The sequence below is a fragment of the Schistocerca serialis genome, chromosome 4 (assembly GCF_023864345.2).
Source record: "Schistocerca serialis cubense isolate TAMUIC-IGC-003099 chromosome 4, iqSchSeri2.2, whole genome shotgun sequence".
In the NCBI taxonomy this organism is placed as follows: Eukaryota; Metazoa; Arthropoda; class Insecta; order Orthoptera; family Acrididae; genus Schistocerca; species Schistocerca serialis.
In genome coordinates this window covers 464,425,940-464,444,978 of record NC_064641.1, presented here as the reverse complement: position 1 = coordinate 464,444,978, position 19,039 = coordinate 464,425,940, and the positions used below count along the sequence as shown (strand labels likewise).

The 19,039-nt window shown below is 38.6% G+C and overlaps 1 protein-coding gene across 5 annotated transcripts in view; it reads left to right on the top strand.

Annotated features, from left to right (window-relative positions):
- LOC126475107 (TIP41-like protein) overlaps positions 1–18,139 on the top strand; it is a 64,907-nt gene extending 46,768 nt beyond the window's left edge. For all 5 annotated transcript variants that reach the window (XM_050102689.1, XM_050102687.1, XM_050102686.1 and 2 more), the window contains 2 exons: positions 11,687–11,848; positions 17,098–18,139. In XM_050102689.1, the coding sequence (XP_049958646.1) occupies positions 11,687–11,848; positions 17,098–17,211 (276 nt within the window). In that variant the 3' untranslated portion in view covers positions 17,212–18,139. The remainder of the gene's footprint in view (positions 1–11,686; positions 11,849–17,097) is intronic.
- The last annotated feature ends 900 nt before the right edge of the window (positions 18,140–19,039 follow it).

Here is a 19,039-nt window from a genome sequence, read left to right as displayed (position 1 = left end):
GTGCTTTGCATGTGATGCATGGGGGTCAGAGCCAGAGAGGAGCAATGCACGCAGAAGGTGAGGAGGCGATGTGTATTGGGAATGGGTGATAGGATGGAGGGAGAGGCAACTGTTGGGTGGAGGGTGTGGTGCAATAGCAGTGAGAAACAAAGTGTATCAGCCCAACACAAGGCAGAAGCATTTCAGTTTAAAGTGTCCATTGACCCTAATGTGTAAGAACACATATGACCACTTCCTCCCCTCACCTGTTCCCAGATGAATTGGTGTTGCAGTTTTAATTACTGTTAAAATTGCCAACTGTACTCTTTTTCTGTGATATCTTACATCTTATGTCAATAGTATGAGCACAAGAGATAGATGCAAATTTCAACCCAGTATATTATTTCCAGTGTGTTAACAAATAGGTCTTGTGAGAGTTCATTGTTTTTTGGATGTGTAATACATAACATTTATTCTGTCCTTCATAAGATTCTGAAAGAACACACCCTTTTTTACATTATGTCTGCTATATTTAGATGCAAGAGCAGTTAAATATTCATCAGAAAGAGCTATTGCAAGTTCACATTTTGAACAGGCTTATGAGAAAAAATTGGTATGTTCTGAGTACAAAAATATACAGTAGAAATATTCAAAGAATTCTTGTTCATGAAAAGGGAAGATGAGCAATAAATATTATGATGTTAAAAGGAGTATGGACATTAATTTCTTTCCAGTTCATTGGGAGTTTACCAATAGTAAATATGTGGAACATTGAATAATTTTACTGTTGCATGTGCTATTGTTAAATGCATTTTTATTGTTTGCTAGTGATTTTGTATTGAATTTGTACTAAGATTAAAGCATCTCTTTGGATCATTGCTCATTATTTTAATATTTATATAATTTGACTACTCAGATTCAAAGTGTGTCTCAAGTTCTTCTCTAGTCGCCAAACTCGTATTGAATATCCATGAACACCTTTTTCAAAATAATGTTTGTAAATTAATTAATTCTAACAGTTTGAGAAAAGAGAATTACATGAAAACTGGTCTTATTTATTCATTCATTGGTAGATTGTAAATAACTTACTAAACAAGTCCTGAACAAAACAACAACAACAATAATAATAATAATAATAATAATAATAATAAAAAGATCCTTCCATACAGAATAACCTTTCTAATGATTCTTGGTAACTGTGGTGGAGCGTTTGGATTGAATGGGATGGCCAGAGTGCTGTAAATTCTGTGCCGTTCCTCATGTCACAAACTAACAAGATGCATTGCCACATTTCATGGCCACACCTCATTGCTGCAAAAAGTCTGCAACACAAATTAATGCATACACAAGAAACCGTATCTAATATTTTCTGTAGCAGTAAACATTAATTTCTTCGCACAGACCACAATAAATTATAATCAGGTATTTAAGAACTTGCAAGTATTTGTCCAGAGATGGTGCAAAAGTGAAATAAAACTAATTTTGTGCCATTAGACAAGCTGCCATTGTAACTCAATGAGTTTTGCTTAATATTAACCTAATCCAGTCGTTCTATGTAATACATGAGTTATTACAAGTGCTACCGGCACAACTTTTAGGGAAAGCTTTAATAACAGTTGTCCAGTGTAACTTCTAGAGAGAACAGTTTTACAGCAAAAATTGTCCAAAGATAACATGAGTTTTCAACTCGGGTACTTTCAGAGAACATATCCTTATTTTAAATTCATTCCATGGTTTCAGTCTTAAGGCATTCAGGTTTGACCATGTGTGCCCTCCATGCTACATCTTCATTCAAAATACATCATGCTACCACTAAGTTAACACTTATAATCATAACTAAATATAATTGTGTCATAGACTAATATTAACATTATTACTCCTTGTCCCTCTCCCCCTTTCTTCATTTAGTCTCTTTGCTCTCTATAAGCTTTCCATATCACATAAAAATACACGTTATAACTTTAGCTCCTGGGGGAGGGGAGGGGAGGGGGGGGGGGGGAGAAGAAGAAGAAGAAGAAGAAGAAGAAGAAGAAGGAGGAGGGTCGTGGTGAAGCAGAGACTGATGATGACTTAGGTGTTAAGTCCCATTAAATCCTTCGTCAGCAGCAGCGTTATATGTCACAGTCCAACATACAAGATTTCCTAACACCATCATACTTAAGATTTTCTCTCTTTTTATACTTTTCTGTATGATGGTGCAGTATACTTAATGTGAACAATCTTAGGTTATTGTTTTACAGTTGCTGGAGACATAATCCCATTGGAATACTTTGATCATGTGTCAGTATTTTTTGTGGAAGCTTCCAGTAACAGGGTGCATACGACCCGGGACAACCGGGAGATCCGGGAAAAACCCGGGAATTTTTCATCCAGGAGAAAACCGGGAAAAACCCGGGGATTTTTTTAGAATTCCGGGAATTTTTCATTGTTTTAGTTTTTGGTTACATTTTTGTAAATTTGACTAGTAAGAACCAATACTATAAGAATGAATATTACTGTATCTCGCTACTGCAGAATAATACTACAGCAATAAAACACGAACGAGAGAAAAAACGAAAATAAAACCTAAGTTGAAAAGGAAATGCGCCATATACAGGAACAAAACACAGTGCTCGTACAAGCGTCTGCCAACAGCAAAATTGTGTCAAGGCTTTAGGAAGACTATGAAATGTTTTATAACAACAAATTGCCTCCGATGAGCGTGACGTCACAACTGTTTACATTAGATTCGTTTGAGCGGTTGCGGGCGTGTTTATGCGCACGTGCAGTAGAGTCGCGTATGAGTAGTACCCTCTCCCGCTTCTGGCTACAGAAGTGTGGCAGTTAGCTGTATAAGCAATAGCAGCAAGCAGGCAGATGCTATCCGGAAAAATTTTACTGGTGCACCTAAGCTGGCAGATTCACGTATGCGCAACAGGCCCGAAACTAGGGAGCGGGGGCAAACAGGGGTAACTATCTGTCCCGGGTGGCAGTTTCGGGAAAAGGGGGGGGGGGGGGGGGCACTAAATTCATATTATTGAGGAAAAAGACCTTGTTTCACAAAGCACCTAGCACCCAGTGCACGTTGGTCTATCGATTACTCATATGATTTTGAACGCATCTTTGTTGGTTTTTTAACTTTTTTGATCAAATTCTAGGTTGATTTCTGAATGAATCATAAATTAATTTTTGAATGCGTGCATAGTGTACGTGATGTCTCTGCTAGGGCAATCCCCGTCGCATCTAGAAAAATACTTTCTTGCAGACAAAAGGGGACGGGTCTATACGAGCTGAGCGAATAAAGCCGAAAGGGTGAATGACAATCGCTGTAAACTGTTCCTGGTTGACTGGGTTTGCAAATGATCAGTGTTGTTACAATTACTAGCGAATTCCACCGATTCAGGCTATCAGAGTGGAAGTAAACGACTAACAGGAATAACAGGCAACTAAGATTACGTGTTGTCTTCTCCGTGTATCCAAGAAAATGAAGTTTTGACAGAAAATTTTTGGCCAGACCGGTACACTACAGTCCCCGGCTAGCAGCCGCTAAAGTTCTATTCTGGGAGTAGCGCAGAAAACGCGTTGTACGAGCTCTTTATAACGCGTAACCAGAGAACAAATGCGGGATAACTAAACCCGTGATTGTGGCAGGGTTAGTGAGGTTAACCAGAGAAAAATTTTGACACTGGCAGGAATAGTTACAGAATTAGTGATGACAAGATTGTTTGTTAGAACGAGGAAGAAGAACAAACGGAGACTGTCACAAATTATGGAAGTATATGACGATTCCAAATTTATACTCATGCTTCTGAAGCTAGAGAGTATGAATGAAGTGTGAAATTATTTCCTAACATAAAACTTTTTGCTTGTAGTAGGCCTTATGGGTTTTTTTATATTGGTGCTTCCTGAATTATATTCTGTCGTGTTATAAAAATGACCATTTGTGCCAGAACAGTCTCGTTTAATTGGTGTGTGTAACAACTGCTGCAATACTAGGCAGGCCTGTTTCATTTTATCTAGCAGACAGTGACAAAATACACGTAATCAGATTGAGAAACCACACCAGTCTTGGGTACTATTTGTATTAACAGCTTTTCTGATATTAGACGACGACATTTCGTTTTTTCATGTATCAAAACGTTGACGAACTTTGATGGCATAATAGATGCTTTCCCAGAAAGGAAAGTACGCCATATAAAGCTGCAGCAAGATTAGAGGAAAAAAAAAAAAAAAAAAAGAAAACCTAGGACTTAAGGATTGAAGAAATGTGTACTGTCTTGCTTGTCTCTTGTCTTTACTCGTTTTATGTATCCTATATATAATTTTATGTCACACAGAACAGCAAGTTATTAGCCAATAGGCAGTTAAGACTGCAAATTTTTCTGAAGAGTTCTTGTTCTGCCAGTCACAAATAATACCACCCAGTATTTAAAAAAGAAAAAAAAAAGGTAAGATGTCAAACCGGTTGACTGGGATCAGGAGAGGCACCACAGGGCATTTTAATTTCCACTGTCCTCAATACAGGTTTGATGACATCCATTACAAAATATTACAAGTTTGAATTCCACGGAGCGAAATACAGTGACGTGCCGTAGAAGAATGCTGTATGAAGAGGCTTGGCACTGCACTTTGACACGCTTAAGACCAAATAAGGTGTCTTACGTTGCCTCGATCATATATGTTTTATGTATCAGACACTTCAGAAAGACGTGCGCTACAATATGAAGATATTTTTGAAAAGTCGATTTTTTTAAATTTTTTGCGTCCTACCTCAAACGCTCGAGGGATGGGGAGCGCCACTATCTAATATTGGCCCAGTTCAGAAATATCGTAGATCGGACCTGGTGCACAGAACAGTCTAAGTTGTAGTGGGGAGGTCGTAGCCTCCACGTGACCCGTGTTTACGTTAAGTAATTTTGCTGTTTCCTCTTCGTTTATTGCTCTCACGTCAAAAACAAAACGGAATTCTGTGGTCGGGAGCTATCAAGTGAATTAAAATACATACTCATAATTATGGAAGGCTAAAATAAGTTATTAGTTTCAGATTTTATTTTGTTTCTACCTTTATGACAGTCGAGCGGTAATCGCCTTGCGGAACAATGAAGTTATCTTTGTTGATTTGTTAAAGAAATTTGACTTTAATTAATCTTTTCTGCTGAGGCAGTCAATTTATTTGAAACGAAGTGTTTAATTCCACACTATTGCCTAGTTTCAACTGTTCCACTACATTTCAAGTGCACGTTTTCATCGTCTAGCAAGTATGGCATTATGCCATAATAAAGAACCAATTATGAGATAATCAGTACTGGTACATCTGAATCTGGACATACGAATGTGCACTTTAAGCCGAATTAAGGCGTTTTAGTAGGGTTCACAAAATTTCCCATGCTCTTGGAGTATCCTCTAACTTCTTGTTTCTTTATTGACATAATGTAAGGTCTTTTAATGTTATACACGTACGCAACATACGGGCTTCCTGCGTCATCGTAGCTGCGCAAGCACGCCGACGCTTGTCATCTGGCGTAACTACTGAAACGAATATAACGTCGCGGGAAAATATTCCGAATGGTTGTTTGAAAAGCGTTACTTTCAAGTAAAGTAAATTTCCTTTTACACAAGATGAACTCTGTGCACCAATGTCTGATGAATTTCTTAAAACAGAGCGTTTGACTCTCATTCAGAATTCAAATCTTTGAGAACAACCATTTAGAATATTTTCGAGCCCAGAAGGTCAGACATTTATGTCGTTGTTAAATAATTTACTGGCACATTTCTGTGATGTATTCTTGAAGTGAAACGTGCAAAAAAAGATCAACATTACGTGTGAAAGCCTATCTTCTCTTGCAGCTTATTAATCTTAAGAGGCCAATATTATAGGGTACGTGAAAGCTTTTCTTTTCTTTTAGCAACACTATGTATATTAATTTAAACCATTACCTTTCCCGATTTGTGTGCTCGCGCTACTTAACAGTGATGTTGCTATTGGCTGACTACATCACGTGTCCTATGCTCTGAATATCCGCTGTCATCGGCTGGCGAGATCGCTTGACATGAGCTACGACCGGCTTACAAAAGCGCATTGCAATCTTGATTTCAATTCTACGGAAAGTAACATGCGGTGTTTGGTGGAATTCGAATTTATACTTTCGTAATACGAAATATGCAGTGTACATGTTGCTGCACGTCAGACATCTTTCCAAAACGTGTCGTCCCCCCCCCCCCCCCCCCCCCCCCCCCCTCTCCGAGTTTAGTTTTCTAAAGTGCCGGGAAATTCTACGCCGGTGTAAGACCACAACAAGGATTGATAACTTTTACAGTTCCGAGGAAAAGTATACTCTTACTTAACAAGGAAAAAGTGTATTTTTATCCGGGAGAAAGTGTATTTTTAACCAGGAAATCCGGGAAAAATCCGGGAATTTTTTTTCGTCGTCCACGTATACACCCTGAGTAAGGTTTTTAAGGGTTGGTACAAATGTAATTATGTTTTAACTAGTTGAATAGGAAGAGCTCTTCATGATAATTTGCATTGTGGAAAGCAGATAACAAATTGATGTTTCTCTGAGTCAGAAGCAGTAAGAAAGGAAAAAGAAAGTAAGAAAGTCAGGGAAACTGAAGCCAAAGGAGCACAGGAGACATACCCCAAGGACAGATTCCCTCCCTCTCCCACCCCCTCCCCAACCTCAAGACGGCCCTCTCCCCTCCCAGTGTCATACTTCACTGATGGGCTGGAGGATAGTGTTGTTCATTGATCCTATAGAATATTCTTCCTCCACTCCCTGTCCGAAAACTGTCAGCAACTAGATCCTCTAGATTTGAGAAGACCTGATCAATATAAAAAAGTAAATCCAGATGTGCTGGTAAAGTAACTGACAGTCACATACCAGGTCAACTAATCCTACAAAACTACAGAGTAGCCACTCCTATAAAAATAAAATAAATACTGTTCGTGGTATTAAAGTGTAAAAAATGGTACAAAGTTATCCCCAACACAAAAGATGACACAATCCCATGCCCCTAAAATATCAGACTCCATTCTTAAAACTGTTTGAATTGTTTGTAATTCTGTGAGATCCAGATGCATCCCCATTTTGTCTATTATTTGTCCCAATAACTTTTTTTCCTGCCAAACTGTGACTTCATCAGCTTTAATGTAAAGCCTCCTCATGTAACGTAGTTATAAATCTGTCTAATACTTGTAGTTCCTCTTCCCATGTTTTGAAAATTACAAAAATATAATCTACGTACAAAATAATTTTATCCCTGCCTGGGCTAATGCCTGAATGAATACTGAAATTGATAGGTTCAGTCAAAAAGGTACACACTATATTGAAAATATAGACTTTCAAGTAAAAAGCTGTAAAAGGCCTTGACTCCACAACAAGTGAACTTTGCCAAAACCCATCTATTAAGTCCATTGTGCTCATATATTTTACCACCTTAAACTTGACTACTAACTCTTCGATTATGTATGGTCTGTTCCTTTGCATAATTATAACTTTATTTTAATTTCTAGCATCTTAACACCATCCTAACATACGAATCTGCCTTTTCCACCACCACCACACAAGGATTGCTGTAATAACTACTTAACCTTTCAATAATTCCCCACTTCATTCTTTTTGTCCGTGACACTCAGCCTCTTTGTATGCAATGGGAATATAATAAGGTATAACAAAAAAAGGGGACAAGAGCTTTGATTTCAACTGACAACAGCATGCTTTTATCATACATGGTTTTTGAGAAAGTACATGATGCTTACTTAACAATAACTTCAACTGCTCTTCCTTCCAACAGTTCAGCTTAGAAATATCCTTGTAGTCTGTCCCCATCTCATCATCTGGCCCATTTTATTTCTCTTTACCTTGCAGATTTTCTTGACTGCTTAATCATACACACTTGCTCTAGTTATTGGTATTTCATGTTTGTATTTCTTTTGTTAGGTCATTTCTGTAGTTAAACCTTCATACGGAAATACTAAAGTGATTTCTCCAAATCAGTTTGAACTCTGAACTCACTATGTAATCAGCTCCCATCACAGGGATTGGCAAATCTCTAAATACTAATGTGGATTAGTCAAAGAAATATCCCCCAACAATCATTACCACTAAAGCTTCTGACTTGATAACTTTCATGGCAGCACTCTCATAATCCATATCACAGAGACAGAAAAAGCAGAATATGTGTATTGCCATCCACAACTGCAAATAACAGCTTGGTCTACTAAATGTGTTCAACTGCCTGAATCTAAAATTATATCAGCTACCCTCCCCTCTATTACTCCAGTCACCCTGTTTACTCTGTTATATGTGGGTCTTCAGACTCTTCTAATACGTCATTACACAATTTGTCTTCTGCATGACATCTGATTAATATGCTAACACTAATTGTCGGAACTTATTCTGTGGACTCTGATGGCTGGTCCCACACTGCCAGTTTTCCTTCTTGCTTCTCTTCTGTCTGTGTAGTTTTTCCACCTCCATCCACTATTCCATTTTCTACTCCTCCATTATCATTCCTTCTTTCATTGAGTTCTCCTCTTTACGCCCTTTCATTTAAAATGACAAAATTTCAGAGACTTTACTGGTCACATATAGATTTGATTTTATGTACATAGACTGAAGTGGTGACGTAAAATTTGTACCAAGGCCGAGAATTGAACCTGTGCCTCCTGCTTAGTAGGCAGATGTGTTAGCCATGAAGGGAGGATTTAAAGTAGACTGGGGCAACAGTTAGAATTTGGATTGAGGAGAGAGACATGCCAATGTAATCTGTGCAGTTGTGTGTACCACTGTGCTAAGGTGGCTTAATGGCTAATGTACCTGCGTAGTAATCAGAACACCTAGATTTGATTCCTGGCCTTGGTACAAATTTTCGCTTACAACTTCAGTGTATATGCATAAAACCCTTTCATTTGTTCTCCGGTTATCATTTCCATAAGAGGCCATCTCCTCTATGGGTGGCTTAAGCCCCATTCTCTCTAACACATCCATGTGTTCCAGAAAATCCAATAATCAGTTTTTGTCCAGTCTTGCCTACTAATGTATTTAAAAAAAAAAAATTAAAGTGTAGTGTAGCAAGTAATCTTATTCTTCTACCACTTAAGTTAATATTTCTGCTAAATAATCTTCTTTTATCAGTTCATCTGAATGTCTTGCTTTGTTAAAATGCTATTCAGCAAAATCTTTATATCCCCTCCATTGAAATCCATAAGGCATAAAGTTAAAAAATTCCAACCTCAGTTTCTTTTGAACCTTCTCTAGCCAGTGTTTACTGTTAGCAGCTAATGCAAATTCCTCATATGTTCCAAAACCATCCATGCGTAACATAACCCATTGGGCAGCTCCCCCTTCAAAGTGACTCAACACACATCTAATTTGTAATTTATCTGTCCATGCTTCAGGTAATAAGTCTTTAAATGCTTTAAAAATGACATTGATTATTCGTCACCCTCAGGTCCGAATGCCTGAAAGTGATGGCTCCGATTCCTCCCACACTGTAAATACCATTCCTCCCTACATTTGTCACTTTTAAGTTGACTCTCATGTACTGTTCCCCATTGTAGTTACCTTTGGCACCTTCCAGTATGAATACTTTGTTTCTGTGTCCAGTTTTGTTTTCTCTGTATAACACATATAAGAATCCACCTTTTCTGACAATTCAGCACAGACAGGCTTGTCTTTAATCATTTGCCTCACCTAGTGGTAAATTCTTGAATGTTTCTTCTCTGTAATCCTTCCTCCTCCCAGTTCCACCACCTTTACTGTGATTAATGACCATCATTTTTTTTCTGAAAATTGATCCTTTAAGTTTCTAGCAACATTTCCCTTCATATTATTTATCGTCTGCTCTATTTGCCTATCCAATCACTCTCTCTGTCTACATGTATAGTCATCTCAAATTTGTTACAAATAACTTTCACCTCCAAGTCCTCCACCACCTCTAAGCCACTGGCTACCTTTTCCTCAGTCTCAAGATAGCTCTCATGCATTATTACAACATTTGTCTATTCTCGTAACTGGTCCATCCATCCATTTATTTGTGCAGTAATAGTCTCATCCTGGCATTCATTTGTAAAATTAACACTAATTTGAGAAAATTTTCCATCCATTTTATTTTCTACTTTGTCTATATTTTTATTTAATTTGTCTAACCTTTCATTTAAATGGCTAAATTCATCATTCATTATTTCCACAAATTTAGAAATTCTCTCATTATCATTAGTACCTACAATCATTGTCATTTACAATACGAAGTATTATCACTGAATAAATTCCTCTACATGCAACATACTAAATTTAACACAAATGGACTCTACACTGCTCAGCCCTAGTGATTCTGCTAACACCTCCAAACAGTTCCACCATTGTTGCTGTATCTGAAGTGAAGTGATGCGATGCTGCTCACTGTTGTTGTCAGCCTGGTTGTTATCAGTAGATGCCCATATAAGATGCTGTGATCTCGCCTACTGGCTTCAACTTACGTGCTGTCATCTGCTGGGGACAGACGTGGCCGACCCCACCTGCATTATTGTCAAACTGCTGTCGATTAGGTAACTGTTTGTTCCCTAGTGTGCACTCAGACACCAAATCGTCAAAATGTAGGTTAAAAGTTATTTATTTTTCTGTTAGTTAGCACTTAGTTGGGATCAATACCTCCGATCAGCTTCTCTCTTGTTCATGCTTGGCAGACTTTTTTGTCAGGTACTCTTATTTTCAATCCGAAGTTGGCAAAGGGTCATCTGATGGTGGAAGGCAAGTATGATGCCCCTCTGTGGATTGTTGTAGATTTGCTTTATTTTCACACACACACACACACACACACACACACACACACACACACATACACACACACAAACAAACAAACAAAAGATTGGAACCAGTGTGATTCTGATTTCTCTTCTTGTAGCCAAACCTGTATCAAATATATACGGACATGATTGTTGAAAAAGTATCTGGCATTTAACTAATTCAAATTAGTCTGAGGAAGAGGATCCATGAAAAGTGGACTGATTTATTCAGCTGTTGGTAGCTGGCGCTGATCTTACTGTACCAAAGTACTGAACATTAATAACATGAAAAATATTTTTCACATAGAATAACCCTCCTTTGGAATCTTATCCTTCTCATGAAGCTTTCAGATCTTGAACATGGGTGACCAGAGTGCTGCAAAGCCCGTGGAAGGCATGTGCAGCACAAATTCGTGAGATGCACTGCTGCATCACTTGCCATATGACATTGCTCTGAAAACTCTGCAACATAAATTAATGTACATAGGGAAAAAAGCTATATCATGGTTTGTATAACAGTAACAATTACAGTTTCTCTGATTTTCATGGCTCTACATAGACTTTGCTCAAAAAGAATAAAATATCTGAGCAGTCTTAACTTGTTAGTATTTGGCTAGTGATGGCACAGAAGTGCAATAAAAATACTTTTGTGCTGTTTCACCTGCACCTCCCCCACCCCCACCCCCACCCCCCACCCCCCTTCCCGCTCCGCTCCTTTCTGCCTCCACAAGAACAAAATTCTCATTCTTTTAAGTTTCCTCCTAGTAAGATTTCAGTTGGTGTGATAAGGATAAAACTTAGCCTTGTCATTGACTTACAAATAAAATACTTTAACAGGGTATTCTTGATTTTCATAAATTGTAAAAATCAGAAAATACAATATTTTACTAAACACGATTAAGCATGAATAATTTTAAATATTAATTATATTTTCTTTTACAGAGGGTAATGCCAAGTAGTTTCTTTGTCTTGTTGCGGTACTTCCTGAGGGTGGACAATGTCATGTTGCGAACAAATGATACTCGGCTGTATCATGAATTTGGAACAGATTTTATACTGAGAGAATATACATCTAGAGCAGCTCAGGCATCCGAAATAAAACATGTAAGTACTATATAGTTGTGCTTAGATTGTGACTTGCTGTTAATATGGAATACTTCCACAAAAATCCGTTAATTTTTTATATGCTGATCATGCAATAAATATATTGAAGTGAGGGCGAGTTCTCATCTCCAGGTGAGAAAGGGGTAATCATCGCCTAGAGTGGGACAGCTATCCCCTAATTACTCTCAACAATGTTTGCTGTAAGTTGCTCGAGCCAGTGGTATTGTTGACTCTTTTAAACTTGGGGCCTTCTGGCTCTGTCCCAGAAAGGTTTTTGCCAAGGCCATTCCACTGCCGATAATTTTCTCTGCCTGGAGTCTGCCATCCAGACAGCTTTCCAATATTTGTCCAAAATGTCATGTTGCACCGTACTTTCCAGCTTAAGAGTTGGTGCGTCCCACAGTACTCCACATATCCAAGAGAATGGGGCCCTGCAGGGCTCTATATTAAGTCGCTCTCGCTCTCTCTCTCTCTCTCTCTCTCTCTCTCTCTCTCTCTCTCTCCAGTGACCGTCAGTGAGCTAACAGCAGCAGTAGAGTCTTCATTATTGCCCTCCTTGTATGCTGACGAGTTTTGTATTTACTAAATTACTATTGCTTCTTTAGTGTGAGTAATGCTGAATACGGACTGCAATGTGCCATTTGAAATGTGCATGACTTCCAGTTTTCAGCCACCATGACTCATGTCATGCACTTCTGTCATCTTCGTACTGTTGATCTGCAACCAGAACTTTACTTCAGTGACCAATTACTCGATGTGGTGGAGACTTATCACTTTTTGGGACTGGTCTTCGATGCCCTGCTGACATGGCTTCCCCATCTTCGTCAACTTAAGCAAAGGTACTGGCTACACATGAATACACTTTGCTGCCTGAAAACACCAGCTGGCGTGCAGACCAAACTACCCTTCTGGCGTGCAGACCAAACTACCCTTTTGCAGCTTTACAAAGCCTGATCATGTCTCCTCTTGGTTGTGGGGCTCTGGCAGATGGTTCAGTATGGCCCTCAGCATTGCGGTTACTGGACCCTATACGTCACTGTGAAGTCTGACTTGCAATAGGAGTCTTTAGAACTAGTCCTGTGAACAGCCTACTCACGGAGACTGGGGTCCCTCCACTACAGATCAGGCACCAACAATTACTACTCAATTATGCTAGAAGTGATTGCAGCTCCCCTAAGCATCCAAACTACCATGTCCTTTTTTCTAGTAGGGAGATCCACCTTCTGCAACAGAGACCCAGAACTGGGGTCACAACTGCAGTTTGACTACAGTATCTCTGCCCTGAAGCCAGCTTCTCCCACTGTTGCCTTTTGTCAAGGAGCAATCATGTACACCCACATGGCATGTTCTCCGACCTAGGATCTCTTTCTGTCTTTTGATCGAAAGATTCAGTTCACCCAATGTGGTGTTTTGGTGCCTGTTTCTGGCTCTCCTCAGGGCATTTCTCATTCGGAAGTGGTATACAGATAGCTCAATGGTCGATGAATGAACTGGTTATGTATACACACCTGCAAGATACATTGAACTATGCTCCCTGCCAAATGGATGCAGTGTCTTCACTGCTGAATTGGTGGCCATCTGACAAGCCGTCTGCCATGCTCATTGTTGCACAGGCAAGATGCTTCTAATCTGCAGTGACTCCTTGAGCAGCCTTCAGCTGTAGGCTGGTGCTACCCTCATCACCCAGTGGTCAAGACTATCCAGGGTCTTCTTGCTGACCTCCATCAAGCTGGATGGCCAACAATCTTTGTTTGCGCTCCTGGACATGTTGAGATCTCAAGGAATGATCATGTCAACCATTTGGCAAAGTTGGCCACCAGGATGCCGATTTTGAAAATGGGGGTCACAAAATTGGACCTCAACACCATTAGTTGTTAGAGGTCTGGAACTCAGAATGATCTGCACTGGACTCCCCAAACAAACTGAGAGCAGTAAAGGAGACCACATCCATGTGGAAGTCTTCCCTTTGCACTTCTTGCAGGGAATCGGCCAGGCATTGGCTACACTTGGCTCACCCATGGCCACATTCTCCAACATGAGGATACACCTTACTGATGATGAGGTATCAGTCACATGTGTGAAGGTAGAATTTTTACACTTCTCACAGACCATAATCCCCTTATGTTTGCTTTCCATCAGCAGTCAGGAAGGCATCACCATGCCAATTATGACATTTGGACTTCATTGCACAATTTACTACAGATATTCAGCATGTTGATGGTGAGCAGAATAGACCAACAGATGTTTTAGCTCACATTGATTCCATCACGAAGGAATGTGACTTACTCATAGTACAGCTTGCCAACACCCAGGAAGGAGACAGTGAGCTGAAGGCATCCCTTCAAGCATCATCGAGCTTATAGCATCAATGAACCCGGATATCCGAATACCGAACTCAAACATAGTGCTTTACTGTGCTGTATCAGTGCCACAAGTGCGACCCCTCATTATGGCTGTTTTTTACAACCAAGCAATTTCATCTCTTCTCAACTTAACTCGTACAGGAGTAAGGGTGATGTGGACAGTACATAAATAGTGAATTTCCTGGAACATAGTTCGTCTATGCACTGTAAACTCTTTGATCCTTCTCACTGCCTCTGAGCTAAAAACAAAGCATAGATATAGACATTCTCAGCAGTCTTACGATTAAGATTACACATTGTAATTAACCATTACAGTGTGCTTAAATAAATTGCATTTTCACAAGGCACATATAGTCTTTGCAGCAGTGAGCATTGAAACTTGCTGATGAAAAAGACATTTTCTGCCACATAGAACTTTAGAGAAAACTTACCATAAAAAGTTTACTTCACAAAATTGCACCAATAGTCTGCAATCACAAACAATACAGCATCGCATTCATGTGGTCATCAGCAGTATCAGATTCAGAAACAGGAACCACATGACAAAGCACATAGTTTAGGTGTACTTACTTGGTCTTGGGAGAAGCAAACTATTCAAAGAGCCAGTCAATCTCAAGCTCCTTTTTTCACTGTTGAAAGTTCACTAAAAATCAAAATAAACTTCACAAAGCTACCTAAATCATAAAGGGCTGCTTATATAATTACGAAATAAAACTGCAGCTCTAGAGGGAAGAAATAAAACTTCGCCAAGAGAGGCACTATCAGGACTTGGAAGATTAATTCGGTGAAATGCATAGTGTTTTGAAAAGTTATAAAACAAGGATAATATAGTCAAGTTAAGTCAGGTGATAATGAGTGAATTAGATAGGGAAATAAGACACAACAAGAGTAGATGAGTTTTGCTGTTTGGGCAGCAAAATAATTGATGGTGGAAGAAGTAAAGAGGGCACAGTATGCAGATTGGCAGTAGCAAAAAAAAAGTTCCCCAAAAAAGTTTAATGTGTTTCCTGACTGAATACCATAACTACAACATAACATAGTAAATGCTAGAAATGTTGAAAGAATTGGGCATTTTGAATAATATTTCCACTCAGTTCAACAGTAAGTCCATTTACATTCATTCTAAAGGAGACAGTAAAGTTTGTCTGTTGTATGTAAATGAGTATCATTTCTGTCATCTTGTGGATGATGTCTACATTCTTTTCCTGTTCAAGTTTCCTCTTCAGTTAGTTCAGGGCTGACGATGGCATGCCAAACTTCACGTGCACAACGTGAGCACACCAAGGCCCTGCCTGTGACTCAGCTTTGCTCAGTCCTTCTTAGAAGTAGCCAGAACAGCAAGACATTAAAGCACTCCAGTGCAGCATTTAGTGGTCGGTACAACTCTTGTGAGTTCGGTAGATCTTGGTATCATTGATGTTTACCCTTTCCTGTTTGTCCATGGTATGAAGAACGTTCACAGGGCAAGTGGCTGTTTACACAGAAAGGGGCAGTCTAGCAGTCTTAAATTACAGTCTTTTAAAATGAACAGGAATGACAGAAGAGATGGATGAGAATTCTGAATTCAAATAAGCAATGGACACTGTGTATTTACTACTAAACAACATTATAGTACTATGCAGAAAGAATTTAAACATTTACGTGACAATCAAACAAGAATAAATTACAATGATCGACAGACATGATCCATTGTTCTGTGGATCAAGGAGCAATTCGTGTTTAACTTGCAGGCATGGACCACTTGAAGTTTTCATAAATGAATGAAGAGTATGGAAACTTTACATACTACTGCAAAGTATGTCAAGGGAGCATTCCTGGAATGATTTCTCAATTTAAAACTCACTATTGTTGGATTCATGAAGGAAAAAGCAGTGCAGGAACAAAAATTAGAACATCCGAAATGGATTGCAGACTTTGCATTTTAAGTGGACTTGACTGCACACTGCCGCCCACTGTAAGGCATTGTAAGATAACTTCTTTCTGATTTGAAAGGGATGCATTTAGAAAGAAAATCACATTGCAGAAGGGACACATTGTGACAAAGACAATCCAGTTCCTTAAGCTCACTGGTGTTAAAGAAAGTGTGAGGTTTGAAGAATTCATTGTGGCCCTGCAAGAATTACGATGATAGTTTCATAGAGGTTTTTAGGAGGATGCTCTCAGTCTTACATCTGTTTTCGAGACTGCTTTTTCATTTGAAAGCACCCATGTGCATATGCAGATGTAACTTATTGACCTACAAGGTAATTCCAGTTTTAATTACAAATCTTTGTATGTTAAAACTGTCCAGGATGTCCACATTGCTTTTCTCAGATACGATTTTCATAGTCTCCATGAGGCTACAAAAGTGCTACAATATTTTGATAGACATTTGTGTGTGAAAGACTTTTTTTTATTATGAAAGTAAATTAGTCATAAGTACATGACAACTTGAGTGTGAAACTCTGTGAAATTCCCTGCATTTCTCTGTGTGCTGACAGTTTGTTCTAGATAAAAATTGTATGTCTTCAGCACGCAAAAAATAATTAAAAAATACTGAAAACTTATTTTGTTTGTGATCTTTGTTGTTGAAAGTAGTGAAATATAAAACCAGGTCATATGCAGTACCACTGTACTACCATTTAAATGTGGCTTGTTCAGTGTTTTCCCCGCTTCACCCCATTGTGCTCAGATAGCGTAGCATAGCACGGTGTGGCAGTGGGGGGGGGGGGGGGGGGGGGGGGCGGCGATGTGACATGAGGCTGAGCACTTTGGCCCTCGATCCCAGGAGCCGAAATCTTGGCCCACCCTGAGTTAGTTGAGCACTTAAATGCTCTCTTTTCTTTTGTTATATTATAATTTCTCATTTTAGTGTTTATAATTATTACTAAAAGTCTTCATTTTCAGGTTCCACCTTCTGTCCTCAGAGAACCAAATGAGGTGTCACCACTTCTTCCATTAATTGAGTCTCATTATTCTAAACTTAGCTTCCCAGAAAGCAGTTCTTCAGGAATAAAATAATTTGCAGAATGTATGATAAAGCCAATGTTGTCATTTTTGGTGTGTGTGTGTGTGTGTTTTTTAAATAATTGATGTACTTTATATTGCTGAAGTATGTTTATATTGTCAAGTACATGGGTTTTAGCAGTAGTTAAAATGTAAAATGCAAGGGAAATCGAGTCTGTGAACTCGTGTAAAAACATGTGGCTCATACTGATTAAGCCTTGAATAATCAGTGAGACCTGTTGTCAATGTTAGTAACAGTGATCAATCCATTCCATGGAATTGAGGAAATTGAATAATTGATGTATATTGCTTCTCTAGAGCTGCAAACTTAATGAAATGATGTAGGTTTCATTTCTTTATCCTGTTTTTTGCCTGTGCGTTTGTCTGTAATGAGAGAACTGTTACATCTTTCCTACACCCCATATAATGTATTTACTATTTCAGAAATCTACCAGTATATATGTAGAATCATAATTAGTTGCCATATTCTCAATTAATTATGAAAGCATTAAATTTTGTGAGCACTGTTGAGGACGTCAAAAAAGTTGTTAACCATTACAATAACAGAATAGGTACATATTGAATAGGTGTTTGTAAAATTATGTAAACATTATGTTTAATGAGACACTGTACTTTGTGCTCATTTCCCATCACGCGCACACGCGTGTGTGTGTGTGTGTGTGTGTGTGTGTGTGTGTGTGTGTGTGTGTGTGTGTGTGTGTGTACACCATGAAAAATTGTTAACCAGTACAATATATTGTGAACAGAATAGGTATTCATTGAACAAGTGTTCACAGAATTATGTAAACATAATCTTTAGTGAGACACTGTACTTTGTGCTCATTTCCAACCGTGTGTGTGTGTGTGTGTGTGTGTGTGTGTGTAAAAGCAGACATCATGTTTTATCAATATACATTAAAAAAGTGAAATTTTGAAAAGTAAATATGTGCTTTTATTTTATTAAAATTTAATAGAAGTGTCATATTTCAACATTCATCTATATTTCCATTTTTGCCAACTGTGATGTCAGAATGAGAAACTAACAGGCCTACAGTCCTAGTGTAGTAATTCAGAACACTGTGTTCAAAAGTAAAATACATATTTTTAAAAAAATTAATCCCTTCCCTCCATTCACCCATCCCTTTTCCAAACATAAGAGAGATAAAAGAAATGAAACTGCAATGCCTATACTAAATAATATTATTAAATTTTATGTTACTGGAATACAGTGTAATTTGGCTTTTACGTTCCCAGAATTCGCATTTTCCCACCATTTATGACATTTTTTATTGGTCCCATCAAATTTCCTGTGCCCACAATGTTAATTTGCACCTGATTTTGCGTCAACATATTTATAATTTTCCCATGATTTACGCATTATGAAAAAATGTTCATCGTGAAAAAATGACGCTGGCATGATGTTGGCTGTCCGGTAGTGTTTACAAACATTATGTGGTTAAGTTTCTTGACACCAAGGCACTCTACTCAGCGGATTTGAACCAGTAAACATGTAAAAGTTGGAACGATTTGTGCTGTATCTCCTGCCACTGCAAAGCTCTACTTGGTGTGGTGGCTGATGGAAATAACTAGGTTCATTCAAATGAAGATATCATGATCAATCACAATCATTCCCAAACTGTCTCCACTGTGCAAACGCAGTTTCATGATTGTTGTGGTCATCGTGACCCCCTTGTCGAACCATATTTGGCGTGTTTCAGCATGTGGCCATCGGAGCGATAGTTGACACCGCCATTCACTTTGCGATGCTCAAATGTTTTTAGTTTAAACACAGCAGGGGTTACATATTTTATTCATTTTGAGCAAAACGTGTTTCTGGAAATTA